We start from the raw sequence: 17,376 nt of genomic DNA on the forward strand, positions 1-17,376 counted from the left end.
GTGGTTATATCGAGTAAAGACAAATATAAATATAAAATTTAATTCAGAATTTCATTCTTATAATTTTATAAAATTTAATTTTTTCATATTGATTTTAAAAATAAAAATAATAAATGAAAAGAAAATTACAATTGTGATAAAAAAAAAAGGGGAAGTTTTTAACGAAAGTAATTTATTAAGAAAGATAAAATTAAAACATATTTATTCAAAATTAATATACATCAGCCTACTTTTTTCTTTTTTCTTTTTTTTTTAATAATAAAAATAAAAATGAATAAAAGAAAGTGGAAATCCCTAGCTCTTTTATCGGTGCTCCACGTCATTTCTTTTTCTTTTTCTTCTTCGCGCCGTCTCCTCTGTTTCAGCAGCTCAGCGTCGCCGCCGCCTCTTTTTGCCCTTTTGCCGCCTCCGTCGTCTTTCTTCCGCTCGTGCGCCGCCAGTGTACTATCCCCTCCGTTCGTGCTGCTGCAGCCTCCCTCTTAGTGGTTTTACACTGATTTTTTACGCCCTTATTGCTACTGGTATTCTTCTAATCTCCATCCATTTCTCTCTTCTCACCTGAAAAACGCATTAAACTTGTTAATTAATTATATATTATATATAATTTCCCCCCTAATTCCCTCTTTCTTTTCATATCTATTTTATTATATATTATTTTCACAGTTCTGCGCTGATCAAATTTATTTATTTGTTCCTATTTTTCTATCCAACTTCGATGTTATCGCATGATTTTGTTTTGTTTCATCCTCTTTGCATTTCCATTTTGATCGTTGTGTTTCTTACTCTCCTATTATGATAATCGCTCTTTAACACTCATTCGTCCTATCGCTTACTATCCATAATGCCGCAATCTTGAATTATCCGAATTTCATTTTTATTTTGCCATTTTTGTGCAGAAATTGATGGGTGTGATCGATATTTCAAACACTTATTGTCTGACTAAAGTGAAGGCTAGCCTTCCAGGACCTGAGGCATTGCGTCTCAATTGCTCAGTTGCGAGTAGAAGGAAGGGGGCTGTTTCCATGACATCTCAAATTCCAGTTGAACAGGTCCCTAAGAGTCAGCAAAGGTTGACTGGTGACTCTTTCATTCGACCCCATTTGAGAAAGTTGTCTCCTTATCAGCCAATTCTCCCTTTTGAGGTGCAACATGTTGATCTCTGCCCTGTTATTACCCCTTTCTAGCTAGCTAGTTTGTTTGCGTTATTATCTTGGTGCTAACCACCCAAAGTTGACCAAGTGACAATTGGGCGTTCCAATCCAAGCATAGCTTAATGGATAAGACACCTATTCCCATCACAAAATCTCGATAGTTCGATCCCCACCCTACAATTGTTAGACTAAATAAAACATGCCGTGGGGATGTGACGAAGAGTAGAGGTAACCCCATGCTTAGGTTAGAATTCTTTTAGTTTCTTGACAACCAAATGATGTAGAGGTATTCTTGCCGTACGATTAGTGGAAAGATTAGTGGGATGCATGTAATTTAGACACTTATGGGCATAAAAAAAAATGTTGGTGCTGCTCCTCCTTTGCCTTGTGGTTGCAGAGCACTAGTCAAGGGCTGATGTATAAATTAATGAGATTTAGATGTCTCAGTCGAGGTTCTTTATTTCGCATTGTCAATTAATCCGTTGGTAAAATTTAATGACATAGTGGAAGTATAGTTGCCAGCTTTGGACTTGATTGTGCTGATAATGACTTGAATTTCTCTTGACTTGAGGGTTTACTCCCACAAAACTGTGATGATTTATACTATAACTAGTACAGATGTTATAAGCTTTCAAAATGGTTCTAAAATTTCATTGGCTGTAGGTATTGTCAACGCGTCTTGGAAGGAAGCCTGAGGATATTATAAAATTAGATGCAAATGAAAATCCTTATGGTCCTCCTCCTGAGGTGAGTACGGTGCTTGCCTACATGATGATACCCTTTACAGAGAATCTTGGTTTACTGAAAAATTGTCAAATCTGTTTCATAAAAATATCACCAAGTCAGTTGCTCGATTCATGGGATCAACTGAGCCTTTCGTGGGAACTCTTGTGATAAGAAGCTTGAATGTGTTGAAGTTTGAATAATTCAGTGCTCTTATGCTTCTTTTTAAAGGAATTTGGTTATTTATTTATTTATTACTTTTTTGTGGGATATTGAACTTGTATGCTTTCATTTATTCTCCATGAAAGTTTGGTATTTAAACAAAAAATAAAAGAAAATAAAATTTTATCATAGGGAAGTTATCTTTCTTCATTGCACCTGCCAACTATTGTTTACTATTAGTTTTACATCATGCAAACAATAATATTGGGTTGTTAGTAGGTTCTTGAGGCATTGGGAACATTGAAATTCCCATACGTCTATCCTGATCCTGAAAGTCGTCAATTGCGGGCTGCACTTGCCATAGATTCTGGTCTTGAATCTGACTATATTCTCGTGGGATGTGGTGCAGATGAGCTCATTGATCTGATTATGCGGTTAAAACTGAATCATCTATGTCTTGTTTACAAGTTAAATTTGAATATTTTCTTCTTCTAACATTTTCTTCGTCTCCTGAAATATTGTTGTAGATGTGTGTTGGACCCTGGTGACAAAATTGTAGACTGCCCTCCTACCTTCACGATGTATGAATTTGATGCTGCTGTTAATGGTGCTCTTGTCCTTAAAGGTAGCTATCTAATTATTTATCACTTTTTTATTTTAATTTCTTCCTTTTAAGGAGTAGTCTTTTAAGCTATCAAAGTCACCATATTTATCTCTTAATGGTCTGGCATTTGAATCTACTTATCTGCATATGTTGCTTTCCTCACATACAGTTTTGTAATATATGTTACCTATGGTACTCTGTAGTTCCAAGGAACCCAGATTTTTCCTTGAATGTGGATCTCATCAAAGATACTGTTGATAAGGAAAAACCGAGGTGCATATTCCTCACGTCTCCTAATAACCCAGATGGGAGGTAACTCTTTGTCTGTATCCTTATCCGTGTTCTTGTGCACTCTTTGACCTATCTCGCTTTTTACACAATTAAGCATGCGCTACATGATTCGGCAAATCATACCTGCTCAAGAACGATATGACAATCAACTGTACTCTTTTCATGCTTATGCTCTAGATTACAAAGCTATCCTTGCCAATAATTTATTTCAGATCTAGGAGCTATTTTCTGCTCCACAATGTTCTTACTGGACACGAGATTCTCTATCCTCTAGAATAAACTTTGCAATTTACGAATGGAGTGAAATTTGCTATACGTGATGTGAAAGATAGACCATTTTGATTGATTTTTAAACGTGTTAAACTTTCAATTGAGTCATATTTCTTCCATTTTCTTAATCTATGACTTACTTTTACTTGTTTACAGTGTAATTAGTGATGAAGTTCTCTTGAAAATTCTTGAGCTCCCCATACTGGTTGTCCTAGATGAAGCATATATAGAGTTTTCTTCAATTGAATCAAAGATGCAGTGGGTGAAGAAATATGATAATTTGATTGTCCTTCGAACTTTTAGCAAAAGAGCAGGTGTATAATCTTCCTCATTTTTTCAACCATTTTAAGGACATTTTACTTGTTTAACTGTACACTACCAGTTTGTTGATGATCCTTGTGTTATCCAATTCTATTCTTGGCAACCTGGTCACTAGCTAGCAAGTAGGTTCTATAATTTATGTGAGTTCTTCAAGATCTTTGCTTGTAAAACTGCAGGCTTAGCTGGACTTCGTGTGGGTTATGGAGCATTTCCTTTGAGTATCATTGAATATCTTTGGCGAGCGAAGCAACCATATAATGTGTCTGTTGCTGCTGAAATTGCTGCATGTGCAGCATTGCTGAACCCTTCCTACTTAGAGGTTAACTTTCTCGATTAACACCTGTTGGATGTATTCTTTTAGCTTCAATGTTTACTTGGTAACCTCTATGGGTTGACTTAGTGGTATTCGGGAAGTAAGATACTTGTGGAAATGGGTTCAAGTCCTATGGTGGCCATCTATCTATGATGAAAATAGAGTTTTTCCACGACTAAATGTTAAAGGTCATCTAGCCTAGCCCACGGAAAGGCTATTCTCCATCAAGTGCGTCGAATGCCCCCACAATCTAAATCAAAGAGGATGGATCAAGGAGAAGTTTGGGACGAAACCAGAGTGGATGGCAAAGCGGTGCCTTTGGGGGTATGGCATCTTGTGTTGTGCCGTCATTTCGGATTCTCGGCCTATTTCGGCACTAGTTAATTGGGGTGAATCACCCAGATCTTGAATCAACTAGAAGATCATCAAATAAAAGAATCGTGAAGAAATAAAGGAAAAATTATATTGGTGCTCGATCCATTTGTAATATGAGCTTTCTATCTATCTCTTGCAGAAGGTGAAAAATGCTTTGGTACATGAACGCGAGAGGCTCTTTAACCTTCTAAAGGATGTGCCATTCTTGAATCCATATCCTAGTCACTCCAATTTCATCCTTTGCGAGGTTACATCAGGAATGGATGCGAAGAAACTGAAGGTAAAACGACTGTCTTCATTTGTTATATCGTTTTATCGCTGCTGCGCTCGAAGAATCTGTGTTGTTTTGAATGTCATCGAATTCGACATTCACCTGTTTTTGCTTGTGCCATTCTGAAAATGACTGCTAAATTTCAATGCCAGGAGGACCTGGCCAAAATGGGAGTGATGATTCGTCACTACGACAAGAAAGAATTGAAAGGGTATGTTCGTGTGACTGCCGGGAAGCCCGAACACACAGACGCTTTGATGGACTGCATTCGACGCCTATCATAGAGTTCCAAGGATTTGAGATTAATGTCACTTTGGTTAAAATTATTTGGAAGGATTTGAGGTCTGTAAAACATAACTGTCTTCCAGGTTTTGCTTTGATTTGGGGCTAAGTTGGTCGTTTGAGACTCAATTCAATTGCTTAAGGATGGTTTAGATTATGGTTAGTACTTTATAAATTAATTAAATATAAAATTAATACTTTAATTATCGTTTACTATAATTTTTGCAATTTAACTTCGTTAAAATGTATAGTTTATTTTATAATTTTGATTAAAATATTATTACTAAGAATATTAAGTCTATTTCTGGTTGGTAAGTTTTTAATTTTTAATTTTTAATTTTATGTTTAACCGGACATTATTTAATTTTTTTAATAATAATAAAATTGGTAATATGATATAATAAAATTTAATTTCACGATTAATTGAAATTTATTAATTTAAAATATGAGAGAAAAATTGAGAATTTAAAACAATTGAAATACAAATATTGAATATAGCGGGTTGCCATAACTCTGGTTCCCATGGTTTGACGCGGACACAAGAACTAGTCAACGTGGCGTATAAGCAACCAATTATTGTTTGCCACGTATGCTAGTATACGTGTTATCACTACTCGTTGAATTTCAAAATTGCGAGCTGAAAACAGCCAGGAAACAAATGAAATCCTGATTTGTTCATAGATAAATGTGAGGAATTCGCCGCGTTTTCTAGAACTCGCCTCCATTTTTCTTCTCCATTTCGTTTCTCCTCTCAGATCTCCCTCTCTCAAATGGTAATTTTCCTTTCTTCTTTAATCCATTCTTCTTCCTTACCTTCGATTCTTTTCTCCTCTAGGGTTTTGTGTTGCAGATTTGATCTGTGGTTTGATTTTTGGATTTTTGGATAGAATAGCACTTAGATGTGTGCACTGTTATTTAAATTACTTTTATAATAAGTACTTCTCAGATCTCCCTCTCTCAAATAGCATTTCGTTTCCGGATTTGATGTGATTTTCGTTTTCGATTTATGATTTTGATTTTATGGAAATTTCAGACGACATCACGGCGTTTTGCGGATAGGAAGGTTGAGAGGTTCGAGAAGAACATTTTGAAGAGAGGGGCCGTGCCCGAGACTGCTACGAAGAAGGGAAAGGACTACCCCGTTGGCCCTCTTCTTCTTGGATTCTTCGTTTTTGTCGTCATTGGATCATGTGAGTTTTTCCTTGCTCGCTCTTCGAGATTCTGATTGTTGAATTCCTCTTTCCTCTCTTTTATCTGCTTGTGCTTATATTTTGGCATATTCTGGTTTTCTTATCATGCCATTCGAGTTTCTGCGTGGTTGTTTCTAAAAATATGTTTAAGAATCAAATTTACTTTAATCTAACCGAGAATAACATGATATCTAAGTCCGCTCTTCAAATTCTTATGAAGACCCAAATTGAAAGATCAGGAATATATGCTGTAACGTTTGTTCGTAATTGTGGGTCGAAGGAATCATGGTAGCTAGCAATCCATCCATTTTTGCTCGGATTTTCATGATGTCTTTTTGAAGGGGGCGTAGAATAAGGCCAAAATTGCCAAGGATTCAGTTTTATTGACATTTTACTGGTTCAACAGAGGGCAATTGAACAATTTCCATGAATGGTTTAACATATTGAAAATTTGAATGATTGTCGATGATGGCTGATGAGGTTTCCTCCCAGCAGAAGCTACTGCGTCTTCACTTTTATCAATGAATTGTATACTTCGCTAATGATCTTTTGTTCCGCTGCTTGAAATGGGCAGCTCTGTTTCAGATTATCAGGACGGCAACCGGTGGAGGAATGGCTTGACCCATCTTCAGTTCTGAGGGGTAGCAGAAGGCAGGAAATGAGGTTAAAATTTCTTGTGTGATTTGTTATACCTCTCTGTTTTTTCTGTGCTACCCCATTAGGAGGAGAAGCTTGTTGGTATAGAGAAAGTAAAAGCCATTTATGGTCATCCTGTGAAGTACTTATTATAAAAGTAATTTAAATAACAGTGCACACATCTAAGTGCTATTCTATCCCAATTGTTTATTGTTCATTTCATGATCTCATTTAACTCTTAAGGTGCAATTCTTTTTGAATGTGAGTTTGGAACAACTTTTTGAACACCCGAGAAGCTCTCATTCTCAATGTAGTTTTCATAGTCTAAACTGACGCACCACAAAATGAAAAATTAGGTCTTTTTGAAGTAATTTTTGACCCACAAGAGATGGGCAGACGCCCTTAATACATGCCTGCATCTTTGAACTAAGCGAGCCATACAGTAAAATGTGATGATTCCTTGTGTTGGTCATCCAGCCCTTTGGCGCCGAGCTCTCACCACAGCATTTTTCTGAAATTTACTTGATGGTCTTCAAGTGGTGATTAGTTTCACCCAACTCAACATCTAAAAATCTTCTCTTTGGATCTTTTATTGATGATAAGTAAATTTGGTGTTAAGATATCCAGCTATTTGATGACATTTCAATTATAGTATTATATATATTACATCAATGAGTGTTCAGGCGAGTTTACGTGCAGTTCAACAGTTCTCACAGGTTGTCATTAGTAATTGATCACCATAATGGAACTCATTCTTTCTGAACTTTTTATTACTTACACGACCTTTGGCTAATTCTTCTAGTTTTCATGGTTTCCCTACACTCATATGAATCCATTTTCTTCATCGTCCAATCATAAATGGACTTGGACTAAGAGTGACAATGCATATAGGAGGAGACTTCTAATTTTACTAGAGAAACAACATAATAGGATTGAGTTTCAAGGTCTTGTGTACAAAACTAGTTTTGATACAATATAGTAAGAAACAAAAATGGGCAAGAAATATTTCCAAATCTGCTGTAATAACATTCCTTTGGAAGTTGAAAAAAAGTCTTTCAGTAGTACCTTTTGAAAAAGGATAACATCAAATGCGTATGTCCATATGAGATCCCACTTCGGTTGGAGAAGGGAATGAAACATTTTTTATAAGGGTGTGAAAACCTCTCCTTAGTAGACGCATTTAAATATGCAAGGAATTAAATTAGTCAATATCTATTAGCGGTGGAATAGAGCTATTACCAAAAGTACATCCACAACAACGCACAAACCTTCGAGAACCAAAAGTAAAATTTATACTTGAAGGCAAATGCTGAACAAGGTGCAGCTAGCAGAGGGATTGAAATGTGCAAAATACCTGTGGGAATTTGGTAAGAAAGAAAGATAGGCAGCTAGGCAGAGGGGTTGAGAAGAAGCTTGGAATAATGGTGGAACATGAGAGATAAGAGGGTGAGATATTAGCCAAGGAGACTGCCTGCACAAACCACACCACACACCATACACCTCACACCACCAGTGTGTGTGTTATTTTGTTGAGTGTTGTATGCAGGCAAGTCATCCTTGGCTACAACACCGCCCTCTTCATTCCCATGCTCCACCACTCTTCCGTCATCGCCCATTCTTGATCTTATTACAAGCTCGCATTGATATCATTGAGTTGATATAGAAGAATGTTAATTTATAGGGAAAAGCCAAGTGGGGAATGCCGAATGGTATTGGCATGGAGGAGGGGTTGGGGTTTGTGGCTTTGTGTTTTGGAATATATTCTGAGAATGGCGTCCAACACTCACCGCCCATGCAGCTGAGAGAGAGATAGAATAAGAACAGATACTCATTTCCAAAATGCCCATTCCCTCACTCTCTTTCCTCCCTCTCCTAACCAAACAAATACCCACATTCCCATTACTTTCCCCCTTCCCAATTAACTAACTTATCTCTTTTCTGGACCGACTCTGATTGCACAATCCTTCTCTATACCTCTTTTGTGATAGGAGCTTTTGGAGTAGAAGTATGCTCTAATATCTTCGAGACTTGAGGCTTCACCTGACTTATATGCATCGGGAGGTATTTCATAGACAACACATCGATATCCAACATCTTTGTATTTGAAGGTAAAGCTACTAATGGCACGGAAAAGAACAGTACTTTTTATGAAAGGACTGTACCAGATTCTACTAGGGTCGTGTCCTAATTGTTGTATCGCCACTCCTTGCATGTATATGATGTGATTCTACTAGGGTCGTGTCCTAATTGTTGTATCGCCACTCCTTGCATGTATATGATGTGATTCTACTAAAGTCAAGCCTTAACGGTTACAAAGGCACTCATTGTATATATATATATGATATAGATCTACTAGTATTGTCCTTGACAACTACAAGGTCACTCCTTGCATGTATATGATGTGATTCAACAATAGAGTCATACTCCAACGATATGAATTTGCATGCAAATGATATGAGATTCTACTAAAGACGTGTCCTCATGGTTAAGGAGAATTTTTTTGCATGTATACGAAATGAGAAATGATTTACTAGGGTCATGTCTTCATGATTTGAGCTTCCAAGATAAACCACTACCGAGATAGTACCCTAAATCCCAAATGATGTAAATTATACAAGATGGGTCGCTCATAGGAGGACGCGTCTCTTCTATATATGTGAATGATTGAGATAAGCACGTACGAGTTAGATTAAGAAAACCCAATGATCGAGAGAAGTTCAAATGAACCAAAATTACACTCATAATATGGCCAAAGCCAAAGGCATTACCAATCCCAATTCCAATCCTTGAGTTTCTTATTACAAATCAGTATTTCTGCAACACAAAACTGTTAAGGATATTTAGTAATAAATTATACTTTCCCGTATATATTATATTTGATATTTTATTATAAGGCAAATATCTAACATTTGCCTTATTACTATAGGTATCTTTCCATTTATTGTTATTTTCATTTATTACTATTTCCATATCCTTGTAATTTATTTGATTATAAATAAGATAACTTTCACACCATTTAGGTGTGGTGGATTAATCAAACATTCACCATTTTCTTTCTAATTTTCCCTTCATCCTTCATCCTTCATCCTTGTAATTTATTTGATTATAAATAAGATAACTTTCACACCATTTAGGTGTGGTGGATTCAGCAAACATTCACATGGTATCAGAGCCATTTTGGTTTAGCAACCTAGATCCTTTCTTTTCAATGGCTTTTGAAATCTTCTACTGTTCTTCTCCACCACCACTGTTGTCTTTGATGCCGCAGGGGCAGTCGTCATGGCTGTCACATGCAGAGTCGATTGATTATTCTTCGGCTCCACCTTTTTGACCTCCAAATCATCCTTCGCCATACTCTGTACATACAACCTCACCTTTTCCAAACATAGCCTCTTTCATTTTCTTCCCAATTTTTCTTCATCCTTCACAAAAACCCTAATCTTAGGATCTTCATCAGCATTCCTCTTCGAAAATATACAGAATCTCAATAAGCCCATCGACCTTCTGCAGAGATTTACCTTTGGAATCTGGGCGCCGCACTGGCATCTTCGCCAACCAAGTTGCCGCCGCCCTTCTCGCCAAAATTGGCTCCTTCGCCCCAATGTGGCGACTCTTCCAGCTGCCCTTCTCGCCAAAATTGGCTCCTTCGCCCCAATGTGGCGACTCTTCCAGCTTCAACATTGTCTTTGTCCCTTGCTCTAGGTTTCCCCTGCTACTTCTTGGGGTTAGACATATTCTCACCAGAGCCAAGTCAGCATCATCGCTAAGCGACAATCCCTCTTCATGGGTTAGACATATTCTCACCGAAGCCAAGGCAGCATCGCCGCTGAGCGGCGATCTCTCTGCAGTTTTCGATGGCCAAGAAAGTGTTTCTCTATGCCTCCTCTGAACCAGATTGTTAACATCTTCACGAAAAGTGTTTCTCAACCTCTTTGAATTTTTCAGATTCAAGCTTCACGTTCGTTTAAATCCGACGCTTAGCTTGCGGTGGGGTGTTAAGGATATTTAGTAATAAATTATACTTTCCCGTATATATTATATTTGATATTTTATTATAAGGCAAATATCTAACATTTGCCTTATTACTATAGGTATCTTTCCATTTATTGTTATTTTCATTTATTACTATTTCCATATCCTTGTAATTTATTTGATTATAAATAAGATAACTTTCACACCATTTAGGTGTGGTGGATTAATCAAACATTCACACCATTTATGAGATTCTACTAAAGACGTGTCCTCATGGTTAAGGAGAATTTTTTTGCATGTATACGAAATGAGAAATGATTTACTAGGGTCATGTCTTCATGATTTGAGCTTCCAAGATAAACCACTACCGAGATAGTACCCTAAATCCCAAATGATGTAAATTATACAAGATGGGTCGCTCATAGGAGGACGCGTCTCTTCTATATATGTGAATGATTGAGATAAGCACGTACGAGTTAGATTAAGAAAACCCAATGATCGAGAGAAGTTCAAATGAACCAAAATTACACTCATAATATGGCCAAAGCCAAAGGCATTACCAATCCCAATTCCAATCCTTGAGTTTCTTATTACAAATCAGTATTTCTGCAACACAAAACCATATAACAATAGATACACTCAATCATCATTAGAAACACAGGAACAAGAACAAAGAGGGGTTAATCAAATCACACAAATCTGTTAAATGGTTTCCTTCTATTTCCAGTTGGTGTCGAGGCGATGCTGAAGCCGACTGATCGTAAAGATTGGTTGTCGTCTAAAGCTGCATGCTCCATCCTCGGTGACATCAAACCTCTGTTCCTAAACGATCCAACACCTTGAGTTGGCGGAAACGACTGCCTCCTGCTTGATGCTTCGCTCCTTGGTGTACCTGGAAACCTCTCCCTTGGGTTGCTATGCGCTCGTACTTTCGCTTTGGCTGAAATCGTCGGAGTCATGTAATGCGGTGCCATATATGGCGGGCAGCTTACAAGGCTGTCATCATCCTTTAACCTCATTTCAAAAGGAGATAATACTCGTCTGCCTCGTGATCTCGAATCGCTGGAGACGTTTGACCTTGCTGTTGGAGGGGTTCTCGACCAATGCGGAGACCAAGCAGGCCTTGAATTCGAGAATGGTGTTGCTTTTGTAGACTTCGGTGTGGGCGTATCCCTACCATCTAAGCCGAAACTCGGTCGTCTGTTGTTGCTTGATGGAGTTCGCGGGCTCGACTTCTGCTCCAGCTGTGGAGTTACAGGTCTCGGTAGATGATGTTTCGGAGGAGCTTCAGTAGGTAACTGGCCTTCTAACCATTTCAACCACCTAGGAACTCCCATGGAGCAAGTGCCCATTTGAGCATCTTGCCCAAACCTTGGAGTAGTTCTCTGCAATTTTCGAGTGAGCGAGAATAAGCATACATATTCCAAACTACATATTACCAACTGATGTAGATTATAATCGAAACTCGACAGGGGATACCTGGTGGGATTGGGAGTATGCATATGCCCTCGCTCGTTCTCGTTTAATGGCGGCTTCGACCTTCCTCTGCAATCGGGCATCCTTTTCCTCCTTTGTTAGTGAGCTTTCATCCCAATTTTCATGGTTACCTCCCTCAGACTATGCAGATGTTCACAAGCATGAGTATTACAGACCAAAGATTGAGATAAACAATGTACAATAACTCTTTCCGAGCGCAGAACCATTAAAACGACAACTCTTTCCGACATAATAATACTAGAGAAGCAACGATTGAAAGGAACGAGAAAACGTACTGCATCGAAGGTACTGTGAGCTTCTTTGTCATTGTGATGATCCTGGAGTTGCCTCTGGTTTTCTATCATTTCGATCCGTCGTGATTGTATCTGAGACTGCACCCGAACCAACAGCTGCATCTGTTTCTTTGCATTCAGAGTCTGTCGCCTCACGTTATTCCCTCGTACAATGCCTTGAAGCCGCACCAGACACTTCAATGCTCTAAAGCTTTTCCTTGCCTGCAACATTATAGCAGTTCATTTGCAAATTTCGGAGTTGAAATTATCAGTCTTGCCGATTTTCAATCAATACAGATCGAGGTAAACAATTATAAAGAAAACTACGCTTACCACATAGCCTCTGTAGGTTGCTTGGATCTTAATAGCCGAAGATAGATGGTTCGCTGTTGGTTCTGGAACGTAGCTGACTTCCTCGCGATGATGATTGACGACTGCTGGAATGTTGCTGACTTCCTTGTGATGATGATTGACGACCGCTGGAATGTCGCTGACTTCCTCGCGATGATGATTGACAACTGCTGGAATGTTGCTGACTTCCTCGCGATGATGATTGACGACTGCTGGAATGTTGCTGACTTCCTCGTGATGATTGACAACCGATGGAATGTCTCTGGCTTCTTCGTGATCATTGATGACTATTGGAACGTCGCAGACTTCCTCGTGATGATTGGCAACTGTTGATGAGCAAGCTCGGGGAGGAGAAGCAACTCGAGGAGGAGAAATCTTGGGAGATGGTTCAATAGGAGGAGGAGCTCTAGGAGGGGAAGGGGCCGGTGGGGAAGCTGGTCGAGGAGGTACATGAGGTGGTGTGGATGGTAGTTCAGGAGTGGGAGGCTGAAAAGCTACTATTCGTTGCTCCCTCTCGAAATCACTAAAGATTTTCTCGACACTGCTCGGCTTTCTAAAGATCGGAATGAAGGAAGAAGTAGACTCTCCTTTCCCATTTCCCTTCCTTTCATTTCTCCTATCATCCTTCTATATCATGAAACCACAATGTTCACAACAAAAAAAGGTCAGATTCTCCTTCTATTCTCATACATTCAAGATCAAAAACAACAACATCGACATAAACGATCGAAACAAACCGAGTTACATAAACAAACATAACATCGTTCATTTCATCGATAGTCAAAATAAGTTCAGAAACAACTTGCCTCTCCTGAATGACAAGTGAAAAACCTCTTTAGAACAGAAAACCAGCTGCCCTTCTTTCCCATCTAACTTGCATCAAGAGTTTCCCTGAAAGACAATGAAAATGGAAGATTCAGCACTTAACTGCAGCCATTTTTACCGAATTTCTTATACGTAATCGACGTCGCGATCATCGAACAATGAACACAAGTACAAGAATAGGATCCAAAATTGGTACCAGAGAATCCAGTTCATAAGAATTATGAGTATCAAGTTGAAAATCGACCCAGAAAGTACAGACCAAATTCCTACCAACCCTCAAAATGGTTCAATCCATTCCCTAGCCTCCCAGGCCAGGAAGCCATAGGAACCCAAAATTCCTACCAAAAACAGCTAAAATCTCAGAGTGATTCAAGGCATAGCTAAATAAAACAAGACAATTTCAACCAAACCCCAATTTGCAAGAGAGAAAGAGGAGAAGAAAGGGATTAATCTGAAGAATTTAAGGATGAACAGCAGAAGAACACAGAAGCAAGGAAGTAAAAGACCTAAAAGGGAAAGTTTAGCAGCAGAAATGACCCAGTAGCCGAAAGTCCTCTGCAAATTTGTGCTCAAAAAGAAGAAAACCCACCACAGTTGATCGAAGAAGAACACAACCCACAAAAAACCCAGAAAAGTTAAACCCAAAAAACAAAACAGTACCCAAAATCAGCCGTGTGAAAGACCTTCAAAAGCCGCCCTTCCAGAAAGCTGAAACAACAAGCAAAAGGAAAAGGAAGAAGAAAAATCAGAGATATGGGTCTTCTCTCCCCCGCTAGTTCCCAGCTTCTTCCTCAGCTACATGCTGAATTCTTCCAAGAAAACTCTCTCTCTCTCTCTCTCTCTAAAGCTCTGTTTTTCTCTCTCTTTTTTTTGGGGGAGAGGACTGAAAATGGGGTATTTGCTCGTTGGAATGCTACTTTTAGTGTCTGCCCACCTTTCAACTTTTGCAATATTTATATGTTTTCTTTGGATTGGAAGAAGAAGAAGAAGAAGAAGAGTGTGATGTGGGAGAGAAATGGGGAAATGAAAAGGGCCAAAAGGCCATGCCTTTTATTTCTTTATTGTTGAACCAACTTGGCGTTTCTAGTGGGTGTGGGGGAGAGAAGAGACAAACATGTTCCCGTGTGCTCAACGATTCGATCCTAAAATTGATTGGAGAGATCAACAAAACATTATTTATAAGGGCGTGAAACTTATCACGATACTTGTTAAAGCGGACTTGAACTGTTACCATAATACTCAAGAAAATTCAAAGTCATAATTACTCGAGAAAAGGAATCGAGGGATTCCTTCCATTAAGTATAATATGAATTCAAATGGAAGTTAGTTTAAATTAGACATCAAAGCTTAGCCATGCATTTGCCTTTTCTCCAAAAGTTTGTCCTTTCTTTGTGACCCACAAGGTTTTAGCTTAATACAAAAGGCAAACAAATAATTGGATCACGAGGGTAATTTAGTAAAAAACCATTCAATTTGAAAACCCGAACAACTATTACTTCGATATTTTATTTATATTTTTATTGACGTTTTTTTTTTAAATTGAGACTTCGATATTTTCATCCACATCAGACTTTTAAATATTGGAAAAAAATTAATAAGATTTAAATTTATTTTCAGTTATATCTAAATTTGCAATAATAACAAGATTATTAAGACAATAAAAATAAATATTCCTTTGACCCAGTCTTAAATTTTTGTTTGACCATGATATTATTTCAATTGACCCTCAACGTTAGAGAAATTAATTTTACCCTTGTGAATATGAAATTTCACATTTACCCTTCACTAATAGGTCAACTAACGGTGGTTAAATGTTGAAATGTATGCATAAGACAATAATTTAATGATATGTTGATTTTTTTGTTAACTTGGGCGAGCGTCAATCCTTCATATCGTCGGTATGGAACAAGGAGAAAGGGCTCGACATATAGAGTAACCTGTGAAGCATTACATAGCAGATATTGTCCACTTTAATCCGTTATGTATTGTCGTCAGCCTCACAATTCATCTTTTTTGGAGGCCCAACGTCCTCGCTGGCATACTGATCGGTGACTAGCTCTGATACTACATGTTATAGCACAAGCCTACCGCTAGCAGATATTGTCCACTTTTGCCTTTTACGTATTGTTGTCAGCCTCATTATCTTAAAACGCGTATGCTAAGGAGAGACTTTCGCATTTTTACAAGAAATGCTTCGTTCTCCTCTCCAACTGATGTGGTATTTCACGTAACATGACTACGTTATTTGCTTGTCTTAAATACTCCTACGAGTGGAAACTATCTCGACAAACCAAAACATGTCCTTTTAGCATGATTTGTTCTCACTTACAATGAGGTCATCCTACATTGGATTCTTTTAAGCCAAACTTTGGAGTCTCCACGATCAATCTCTGAAAATAAATATGCACCTTGTTGGTATAGGTAATAACTATCAATTTTTTAAAACATTTCTCGACCATATAATTTCATATTTTCAAGATCACTCTCATTAAAATGTGATCACAGTTAATTCATGTATTCTTTCTTTACTCGAGCGTCTTACATTAAACATGATGCTTACGATCGACACCTACGATTAGGTTCATCAACCGAAAAGAAAAGGTAAAATATGATTAGGGAAGAAGTAGTTGGATTAAAGTTCTTAATCCTAAATTAAATAAATGATGAAGAGCAACTAAAATTGACATTTCGAGACTTATGGTTGTTAAAATCTCTATGTAAGTTAGGTCACCAATTCATATCAACAAAATTAAATTTTAATTATTTTTTCTTTCGAGCAACGTCCCTCGTAAAAGATGTAACACGATCAATCATATATTTAGTAAATACAAAGTCCCGATTAATACGAGTCGCTTTAAATGAAAAAAAAAGGGGGCATGCATGGAGGGTTCTTTATTGACTTTTACTTTTCTGTAATGACTGCAAAAGTGAAGATAGAAGGGATCCAAGAAAAAGAAAAATGTCCCTTTTGTCAACACAAAATAATAGCAAAGCCTGTCACCCCATAACTTATATGTTTGGTACATAACAACAACCAACTTTTTTCAATTTTTACTTTTTACTTTTATCCTTGGTGTTTTTATTACCCTCCTCCTCTTCCTCTCCTCTCCTCCATTTGCTTTCTTTTTCCTTCCTTGTCTCAAATTTTCACCTCGGTTAACGAGTTTTTCTCGACAAGAGATTGGCATGCAAAGACAAACCCTAGTTATAGGATTTAACGACCAGAGTTTTGATGGTTTACTTTATAGATATGATGCAAAAGATCAAATTCTATCGGTCAATCGCAATACAACTCAAATGATTAAGATATTATAGTGTTGGTCAAAAGGTCGAAGGTTCAAATCTTCGCTCAATGCATAAGGTGACTTTCAACACACATGAAGCTCCTATACCTGTTTGATGAAGTTATTTAGCTTGAATCAATTTTTCCTCATTTTCAGGCCCTCTCTCAGCCGAGCCTTTTAGAGTGCTTGTTGTGCTAGGTGTTGAATTCCCCATGAGCCTCTGGGTATCGAGCCTTGCCTTCTCAAGTGCTTGCTGTGTTAGGAGTTGAATTCTCCAACAGCCTCTAGGTCTTTTAAGTATCTAAACTTTCAAGGTTGAGTCGAGCAAATCATTCATCTACTAAACAACACATCAACTAGTCGTTAATCTATCTCGAACTCAAACGTTTACAGAAAAAAAAATGGTTAGAAACTAGAAAAGTACGAGGGTTCATTGGTTTCATGGCTTATTTGATAAACTCCATCGTTACCAACTCCCTGCCTCTTTCATCTGGTGAGAATTTAATAAAGCTGTTGTTGCAAATTCCAAGGTTTTGCAGAGAACCCCAAATCCCAAAGTCTCTGATTCAATCTTTTGGCATTAAAA

The 17,376-nt window shown here is 37.9% G+C and overlaps 3 protein-coding genes across 6 annotated transcripts; 2 read left to right on the forward strand and 1 right to left on the reverse strand.

The window, feature by feature from the left end:
• Positions 1-306: 306 nt before the first annotated feature.
• LOC111439116 (histidinol-phosphate aminotransferase, chloroplastic-like) lies at positions 307-4,892 on the forward strand. Of its 2 annotated transcripts, none has more exons than XR_002709758.1 (10): positions 307-521; positions 897-1,142; positions 1,815-1,898; positions 2,316-2,470; positions 2,564-2,661; positions 2,844-2,952; positions 3,358-3,515; positions 3,699-3,841; positions 4,033-4,159; positions 4,350-4,490. XR_002709758.1 is itself a non-coding variant. In XM_023076844.1 (10 exons), the coding sequence occupies exons 2-10, from the start codon at positions 903-905 to the stop codon at positions 4,763-4,765; spliced, it is 1,260 nt and encodes a 419-aa protein (XP_022932612.1). In that variant the 5' UTR covers positions 307-521; positions 897-902; the 3' UTR covers positions 4,766-4,892. The 2 variants fall into 2 exon arrangements, 1 of the variants encoding a protein (XP_022932612.1); XM_023076844.1 differs by lacking the exon at positions 4,033-4,159 and adding an exon at positions 4,634-4,892.
• Positions 4,893-5,380: 488 nt separating this feature from the next.
• Positions 5,381-6,811, forward strand: LOC111439082 (stress-associated endoplasmic reticulum protein 2-like). 2 transcript variants are annotated; one of them, XM_023076795.1, is made up of 3 exons: positions 5,381-5,536; positions 5,797-5,953; positions 6,528-6,807. In XM_023076795.1, exons 1-3 carry the CDS (start codon positions 5,534-5,536, stop codon positions 6,572-6,574), a joined length of 207 nt encoding a protein of 68 aa, XP_022932563.1. In that variant the 5' UTR covers positions 5,381-5,533; the 3' UTR covers positions 6,575-6,807. The 2 variants fall into 2 exon arrangements, with proteins under 2 accessions (XP_022932563.1, XP_022932562.1); XM_023076794.1 differs by lacking the exon at positions 5,381-5,536 and having other exon boundaries at positions 5,755-5,953; positions 6,528-6,811.
• Positions 6,812-11,063: 4,252 nt separating this feature from the next.
• Positions 11,064-14,492, reverse strand: LOC111439132 (protein IQ-DOMAIN 14-like). Of its 2 annotated transcripts, none has more exons than XM_023076871.1 (6): positions 14,013-14,077; positions 13,488-13,572; positions 12,664-13,308; positions 12,334-12,552; positions 12,041-12,178; positions 11,064-11,946 (listed from the first exon to the last, which is right to left on the reverse strand). In XM_023076871.1, exons 2-6 carry the CDS (start codon positions 13,548-13,550, stop codon positions 11,251-11,253), a joined length of 1,761 nt encoding a protein of 586 aa, XP_022932639.1. In that variant the 5' UTR covers positions 13,551-13,572; positions 14,013-14,077; the 3' UTR covers positions 11,064-11,250. The 2 variants fall into 2 exon arrangements, with proteins under 2 accessions (XP_022932639.1, XP_022932638.1); XM_023076870.1 differs by lacking the exon at positions 14,013-14,077 and adding an exon at positions 14,167-14,492 and having other exon boundaries at positions 11,066-11,946.
• Positions 14,493-17,376: the final 2,884 nt, after the last annotated feature.

The sequence above is a fragment of the Cucurbita moschata genome, unplaced genomic scaffold (genome assembly GCF_002738365.1).
Source record: "Cucurbita moschata cultivar Rifu unplaced genomic scaffold, Cmos_1.0 Cmo_Scf00086, whole genome shotgun sequence".
Taxonomy (NCBI): domain Eukaryota; kingdom Viridiplantae; phylum Streptophyta; class Magnoliopsida; order Cucurbitales; family Cucurbitaceae; genus Cucurbita; species Cucurbita moschata.

Bases quoted from the DNA above. Each gene is read 5' to 3' on its own strand.
- LOC111439116 (XM_023076844.1), top strand. From the start codon at position 903: ATGGGTGTGATCGATATTTCAAACACTTATTGTCTGACTAAAGTGAAG. The intron at 1,899-2,315 runs GTGAGTACGGTG...GGTTGTTAGTAG, and splicing joins CTTATGGTCCTCCTCCTGAG to GTTCTTGAGGCATTGGGAAC. The intron at 3,516-3,698 runs GTGTATAATCTT...GTAAAACTGCAG, and splicing joins AACTTTTAGCAAAAGAGCAG to GCTTAGCTGGACTTCGTGTG.
- LOC111439082 (XM_023076794.1), top strand. From the start codon at position 5,770: ATGATTTTGATTTTATGGAAATTTCAGACGACATCACGGCGTTTTGCG. The intron at 5,954-6,527 runs GTGAGTTTTTCC...TGAAATGGGCAG, and splicing joins TTTTGTCGTCATTGGATCAT to CTCTGTTTCAGATTATCAGG.
- LOC111439132 (XM_023076871.1), bottom strand. From the start codon at position 13,550: ATGGGAAAGAAGGGCAGCTGGTTTTCTGTTCTAAAGAGGTTTTTCACT. The intron at 13,309-13,487 runs GCAAGTTGTTTC...TTCATGATATAG, and splicing joins TCACTTGTCATTCAGGAGAG to AAGGATGATAGGAGAAATGA. The intron at 11,947-12,040 runs GTATCCCCTGTC...CGAAAATTGCAG, and splicing joins CATACTCCCAATCCCACCAG to AGAACTACTCCAAGGTTTGG.